Here is a 7,759-nt window from a genome sequence, read left to right as displayed (position 1 = left end):
CCCTGCTCTCAGACCCCCAGCTTCTCTCCCTGTCTGTGTGTCTCGTGGAGACCAAGCTGGGGTATGCGAAAAAACGAATTCCTAATTCAAGAAATTGTATATGGCCAATAATGTGATCTTCTTCTTCTTCTCCTCCTCGTTGGCACGCCTCTGGAGCAGCAGGGCCTTCAAGTGTGCAAACACACCAGAGCAGCGTTCATAATTGCAGTCCAGCAACAACAGCACGTACAGAGGCTGCAGCGGAGGGAGAGAAAGATCCTGTCCTTCCTTTGAACCCGAGTGTTCTCTAGTAACATCTGGCGAGCTGTGGAACTTCCAAAAGGTGACACGCTTAACAGAAGGCTTATGCTTGTCTTTTTACAATGAAATTTATTTCACAGTACTTACAAATATTTATAAAAAGACACAGACACACACACATATATATATAGCTAGGTCACAACTTCACTTCAATGCTTGTGCCATAGTACATAACCTCTTCTCCACTCTGTCCTTTTGAAACAGCAAAAATGAGTACTCATTAGATGCTTGAACAACTGATGATTGTTATAGAAATGTCCTCAGTCATTTATTGATGAATGTTTTGAACACTTGTATTCTGTACTATCTGAAATTGCAACGTTTTTAGGAATTCATATGTGCACGACTTACGTCAGTGCAGACCCCTGTGGAATTTTTTCTCTGTTCTGTGTAAGTATAACATTATGTATAAAATACACTGATGTTCCAAAAGGATCATAAACCTGCTCTGCAGAATAAATACCACACAGTGAGAGACAAACACTGCCTGTCCTCAAGCGATATTAACGGTGCCACTACTGTGGGTATAACTCAACACAGCCCCCCTCTGAGTACACACCCATTTAATAGGCATATGAGTCACAGCTCATAGGATAAAGATTCAGCTGTATCCTATAGAAATATTTTTTAGGAAATGTCATCTAAAAAAAACATTTTTCAACATATTTTCTTCAACCCAATCAGTAGAGTCTCTGAGTGGATGAGTCTGTCCAAGAGTCTATATCTCCAATGGGCAGCAGTATGGAGCAGGGGTTAACGTCCCAGATTTATAACTGGGAGATGGTGGGTTTCATTCCCAGCTAACAAACTGCTGTTGTACCCTTGTGCAATGTACCGCGCCTGAACTGTTCCAGTAAAAATACCCAGCTCTCTCCCAGCTATATAAAAGGGTGAGAATATGACTTTTTCTGGATCAAAGCATCAGCCATATTCTATTGTATAGATCTGCACAAAATACTCCTCCCATTACCCAGCCGAACAAAAGCTAAATGTCATTACTAACATCTGCGCTTGCACATTTGTACTTCCATCATTTGTTATTTGATTACTTTTTAAAAATGATTGACAGACATAGCAGGGGAAAACCCATCCATAGAAGTCCTACTTGCTAATGGTTGAAAGCTGGCACATCCCAAATTCACTGGCAGCTCCTCCTGTTTTTTTGGAGGGCTGCACATCTCGTTAGAGGTGTCCATGACTTTGTGTGTGCCAGAGCACCAGGAGAAGACAGAGATGTAGACTGACTCACCTGTGCTTTACTGTAGCCCTGCCATTATCGTTCTCATTCCGATGTATTCTGGATGTATTCTATACACGGGTAAAACGCCATTATCCCCCTCCTTGCCTTTTAATGTGCATGTTCAGAGTAAACAGACATTTAAAGTGGGGAAGCTTTATTATATTTGAGTTCTGCCATTTTAAAACCACGAATTTCACGGCCAAATGTGGCAAGTGAAAAATACAGTGTTTCTTTTGTGTTTGTGTGTGTACGCGAGACTCTTGTCACGCAGTGGAAGACACAATAGGCAGACAGCTCGTCCCTGGTGCAGGATCTGTGCCGTGGAGCCCTGGGAAGAAAAGGAGACGCTGTCGCTTTCCCCTCCCCCGTTTGCCAGGGAGAAGGAGAAAACAGCGTGAAAGACGTGTCTCAGGCAGAGTAATGAAGGTGGAAACTGGCTGGACCAGTGAGTCATGCTGTTCCACAGGTACTTGAGAATGAGTCACCTCTCGTCCAGGCAGAGCTCACTCTTTACTGATAAGAGGAGTCAGCATTCATTGATGGTTTCTGTTTACCAAGCCGCTGCTTGAGTATAATAATGTTTCAGAGGACTGTACAGCTCTCCCAGCACTGCATGTGAATTCCAGAGTGGACATTTTACTGCAGGAAGATGTCCTGGTGCTTCTTTCCTGTTTTCTTAAAGACGTGTACAGGTGGCAGAGTTAATTTTGGCCTTAAGGATGATAGTGCACTTTGGGCTAGTGTTCTTGTGATGAACTCATAATTGCTTTTTCTCAGAGAGCTATTGCTTCCAGCACTTGGCTGTTTTGCACCCTGGCAACTGTCTCTGTGTTGTCTGTGACTAAATCTGCACAAAACTGATCTGAAATGAAGAGAACTGGGCCAAGGGTGACAAGGGTGGAATATACCACATGGTGTGGATATCTGGGGAGAGGGTGGCCTTGAGTCGGCTGTTCCAAGTGCTCTGGTATCAGGGGGAGATCAGGCATGGGGTGTTTTCTTATGTTAAGGGTACATTAATTAGTTTCCCAGACATAACTTAAGCCTTTTACTCACATCTGAACTAATAATGAGTCCTCTTTTCTTAGACACATGAGCCTTGCAGAGAAACCATTATGAACTAATTTCAATCCTAAAGTTTGAGAAAGATAGGAGGCAGAATTTCTGGTTCCTGAAGATCTTGACCTGTTAAATCTTAATGTCTGGTCTGACAGTGTGGTGATGAATATGCTGGGAGCTGCTTTGTGTCCAAAAAGACATTTGGAGAACTGTAAAAGTGGCTCTTTGCTGAACAAATGTTATCAAATGTAAAAAGACATTTATATGTATTATTATTTTATCTGGCACAATATAACATGCAATCCATTATTTGGAGATAAAAAGTCTGCAATTTTAACAACAGGAACATTAAAATCTAATTTACAAGTTATATATTCTTTCATATTGTCTTATAAGCACATTGTAAAAATAATAATAATAATAATAATAATAATAATAATAATAATAATAATAATAATAATAATAATAATAATAAATCAATTAACAATGAGGATGAGAAAACAGTAATTAAGCAAATTCATAGATACAGATTACAAGGTGGCCATAACTGGTAAAGGCCAGGGGGGTGAATTTGACATTTGGCCCCCAACACACTTAATTTTTAATGCCCATGGAGTCAGGACCTCACATTTATGTCTCATTGTAAGGATGGTGCAATATAGTGTCCCTATCACTATACTGGGGAATAAGGACCCATACACACGACAGGGTGAGCGCCCCCTACTGGTCTCACTAACATGACCTTAGCATTCCCAGGAGCTCTCCCATACAAGTAGTGGCCAGACTCACATCTGCTTATTGCTGGTTGTGAGTTGCAGGGTGATATAGCCTGATATAGTTGAAATGAATTAGAAATGAATGAATTAGACATGAATTAGACTAATGGCTTAATTGACTAATCTGGTTGGCAGACAAACCCAAAAATGCTAGGCCCTCAAGGAAATTGAGAGATTAATTCTTCTAGATTAGATGATGAGTTTGCATTTGAAGGATGGTGCCTTTTTCTTAGGAATAGGAACTAATATCAGTTCACTAAAGTAAAAAAATTGAATATGACGAGAAGGTCAGACTGCAAGACAGACAGTCAGACCCTACAAATCAGAAGAGTGCAGTTCAGGCTACTGTAGTGTCACTAAAGCTTTGTCAAGCCCATCCCAGACTCGACCTGTGTTCTGTGACTTCCTGTGTTGTGTGTAGTCCTGGAGTCCGTGCCAGGAGACGCTGAAAAACGTGGGTGTGTGTGGTGGGGGAGGAGGACTTGTAATGTAGAACGATTTCTAGAGGGGCCATAGGCCAAGAGATATATCACTGGTGACAGAAAACAGACTTCCAGACTCAGTCTGGCCCCACTTCCAGGAAACTGCGAGGGTTTGTCAGCATTTAGCCAGGAAAAACACTCCACCAGAAAACCCAACTTTGAGCGCGCGCACTATAACCACGACTCCGGTCTAATCTCACAGCTTGAGAGAGAAATGCGGGAGGTCAGAAGAAGAAAACCTACCTGGTTCTTCTTTTTCAACATTTTTAATTACAGGTCTCCGAAAAGAAAAAGTGGCAACTGAAACAAACAAAACAAACATTTTAGTTTAGGTTGGCGTTCACAGCTGGTTCAGGCTTTAATAATGTAACAGCTGAACGCAGAGCAGCTTCACTGTCGATGCTGCCATGTTATCTCATTGTGCTGTCAGGTTTGCTCACTTCATAAGGACTCTGTGTGTTTCAGTCCTCTCAGCGGCTCTCAGTTCATCCATATACAGAAGCTCAGAAGTGAATAGAGTCAATTCTATACTTCAGATAGTCCAAGGGCTTGATCAGCATTACACAGCATGTACACTGATATTTGAAGGAAAAGACATAGATTCCCAGCTCACATTTTACACTCTTTAAATTGGTTCCTCTGTGTTGTGGACACTAAGAAGGCTTCTGTACACCCAACACTCAATGTCCCGTGTAGAAAAAGTTCTACATGTACCTCCTTCCTCTGTAAATTGTGTCGACTCCCTGTGGATAATTAGACTGGTCTTGAAAGTTGTCCCACTCTTTTATAAGCACTTTCATTATCTAACTCAATAAAATCTTTAGGCTTTACTGTGTGAATATAGTCAAGCTCCTAACCTTAGATTTACTGTGTCTCAAAACAGTAAATTTTGGAGCCTTCTTGAGTGCGGCAACATTTCTGCGGAGCTGACTTCCCAAATCTATTTGAGACTCCTCTACTATAACATTATCATATGCTGCTTAAAGACCTGTCTTTTTACTCCAGCCTTCTAATGTGTAATTCAGTCTTACTGTTATTCAGGAAAAGAATTTATGTTTTATTTCTTCCATATTCTTCTTATTCCTTTGTGTACAGTGTCCTATTGTACAGTGTTCAGACTTTCTTTAAACGTGTTTAAAAATAAGTGTTATACAGTAACAAAATCTTATCTTTGACAGAGTAAGAAATGCAGTTAGACTATATTCATGAGCAAAACCTTTAACCTACTGTTAGATAATAAAATACGTTATATGTGAGCAGTAGAACGTTAAGGTTTGACTTTCACAATGACACTTACAGGAGACAGTAATTCTATTAATAAATAAAATAAATTATGATTGCAGAGGGAAATCATTTTTACTCTCCAAATGCTGCATAAGTCCATTGCACGTAAATACAGAGTCACGTAACGAACTCCTAGTGAGAACACAGACCGAAGAACACTGGATTTAGTGACGCGTATTTGACTCCTCAGAAGACTGAAGAGTTACCCAGGTTCAAATCGAAATAATAGTCCTAATTACGTGATAGCTGATTCCACAGCTGCTGCAAAGGCATGCACCAAAAAAGGGCGACAAATCAGAAGACGAGTTCAAATGCGCACCTGAAATAAATTGTTTTTCACGGTGTGTTCAATTTGACTCTCCTGAGAATCCTCACCCGTGAGGATGTTCCTGAAAGCACCGGGTTGTTTCACTGTTCAATAAATAGTGGGAGAGAGCAGCTCTCCCTATGAGCGTTCCGAGCCGAAATGGTTTTGTGGAAAAAAATGCGGTGGTTTCTTCTAGAGTTGTGCTTACTGGGACTGACGGTGGCAGTTCCGTTAGTGGATCGCGCGGCGAGAGGATTCTATGCTGGAGAAACGGAGTGGGAGAATGATGGCGATGACCCAGTGGCACTGCAGAGAGACTTGGTTGGTCCTGACTTGCTGTTTGAGTCCCGTTCAGCTCGGTCTCCAGAAACTCCGCAAACGAATTTTCTTCATAAAGCGATGAGTGACGTGACCGAGGAAGGAGACGCACCGGTCCTCTTGGAAGCAGATCTCGGTGCCCTGGAAGCGGATCCCGTGGAGGATCTGGAGGGGGACCCCTCAGCCCTGGAAGCAGATCCCAGTGCCCTAGAAGCGGATCCCGTGGAGGATCTGGAGGGGGACCCCTCGGTACTGGAAGCGGATCCCGTGGAGGGGGATCCCTCAGCCCTGGAAGCAGATCCCAGTGCCCTGGAAGCGGATCCTGTGGAGGATCTGGAGGGGGATCCCTCGGCCCTGGAAGCGGATCCTGTGGAGGATCTGGAGGGGGATCCCTCAGCCCTGGAAGCGGATCCTGTGGAGGATCTGGAGGGGGACCCCTTGGCCCTGGAGGGGGACTCCTCTGCCCTGGAAGCGGATCCCGTGGAGGATCTGGAGGGGGACCCCTTGGCCCTGGAAGCGGATCCTGTGGAGGGGGATCCCTCAGCCCTGGAAGCAGATCCCAGTGCCCTGGAAGCGGATCCTGTGGAGGATCTGGAGGGGGATCCCTCGGCCCTGGAAGCGGATCCTGTGGAGGATCTGGAGGGGGATCCCTCAGCCCTGGAAGCGGATCCTGTGGAGGATCTGGAGGGGGACCCCTTGGCCCTGGAGGGGGACTCCTCTGCCCTGGAAGCGGATCCCGTGGAGGATCTGGAGGGGGACCCCTCAGCCGTGGAAGCAGATCCCATTGCCCTGGAAGCGGATCCTGTGGAGGATCTGGAGGGGGATCCCTCAGCCCTGGAAGCAGATCCCAGTGCCCTGGAAGCGGATCCCGTGGAGGATCTGGAGGGGGACCCCTCAGCCCTGGAAGCAGATCCCAGTGCCCTGGAAGCGGATCCCGTGGAGGATCTGGAGGGGGACCCCTCAGCCCTGGAAGCAGATCCCAGTGCCCTGGAAGCGGATCCCGTGGAGGATCTGGAGGGGGACCCCTCAGCCCTGGAAGCAGATCCCAGTGCCCTGGAAGCGGATCCCGTGGAGGATCTGGAGGGGGATCCCTCAGCCCTGGAAGCAGATCCCAGTGCCCTGGAAGCGGATCCTGTGGAGGATCTGGAGGGGGATCCCTCAGCCCTGGAAGCAGATCCCAGTGCCCTGGAAGCGGATCCCGTGGAGGATCTGGAGGGGGATCCCTCAGCCCTGGAAGCGGATCCCGTGGAGGGGGATCCCTCAGCCCTGGAAGCAGATCCCAGTACCCTGGAAGCAGATCCAGTGGAGGGGGACCCCTCAGCCCTGGAAGCAGATCCCAGTGCCCTGGAAGCGGATCCTGTGGTGGATCTGAAGGGGGACTCCTCAGCCCTGGAAGCAGATCCTCCTGCAGAGGGATCCCTCAGTCCTGGATGGAGATGCCAGCACTCTGGAAGGCAGGAGTAAATCTAAGTCTCTGCTTAAACTGTTGCCTAACCTGTTTTGCCAGGAGAGTTCTAAATCCCTTCCTGTTCAGCTGGTGCATCTTGACTGTCGTTCTTGTTGCTCAGATTTCAATAAACCAAACTTGTAATGACTGTTTAAAAGAATCTTACTTCTGTTCCTGAGGCTAGGACACCAAGGAATTATTTTGTAGAACTCAAATTTGAGTTGGTGCTCATTATGGTGAGATTGAATAGCTATTGGGTATAAAGTGACATCTAGTTAAATGCAAGCATTCTTTATAGCCTCATAAGAGGTCTCGATTCCTAAACAAATGGAGCAATTTTTTGCTGGTCCAACAATGTATATCTGAATTTGTATGCTGTCAGCCCACTTGAATGCACTGGGGCTTAAAATTTCCCTTGGCCTGATAAGCCACTGCATGCTGGCATAGGCTTAACCTTTCTTCTAGTTGCATTTGGCCTTGTGTATTTACATGGCCTCAAGGTGCTAAAAGCACATTGAGAAGCTACAGCAAATTCATGACTGGATT

At 45.4% G+C, this 7,759-nt stretch overlaps 1 protein-coding gene across 1 annotated transcript; it reads left to right on the top strand.

Annotated features, from left to right (window-relative positions):
* The first annotated feature begins 5,464 nt into the window (after positions 1-5,464).
* Positions 5,465-7,356, top strand: LOC148652428 (uncharacterized). The gene has a single exon (XM_088599138.1). The coding sequence runs from the start codon at positions 5,608-5,610 to the stop codon at positions 7,228-7,230; it is 1,623 nt and encodes a 540-aa protein (XP_088455264.1). The 5' UTR covers positions 5,465-5,607; the 3' UTR covers positions 7,231-7,356.
* The last annotated feature ends 403 nt before the right edge of the window (positions 7,357-7,759 follow it).

The sequence above is a fragment of the Lepisosteus platostomus genome, chromosome 11 (genome assembly GCF_059453375.1).
Source record: "Lepisosteus platostomus isolate fLepPlt1 chromosome 11, fLepPlt1.hap1, whole genome shotgun sequence".
Taxonomy (NCBI): domain Eukaryota; kingdom Metazoa; phylum Chordata; class Actinopteri; order Semionotiformes; family Lepisosteidae; genus Lepisosteus; species Lepisosteus platostomus.
The sequence above is the reverse complement of the archived record's forward strand: the minus strand, read 5'-3'. Positions and strand labels throughout refer to the sequence as shown.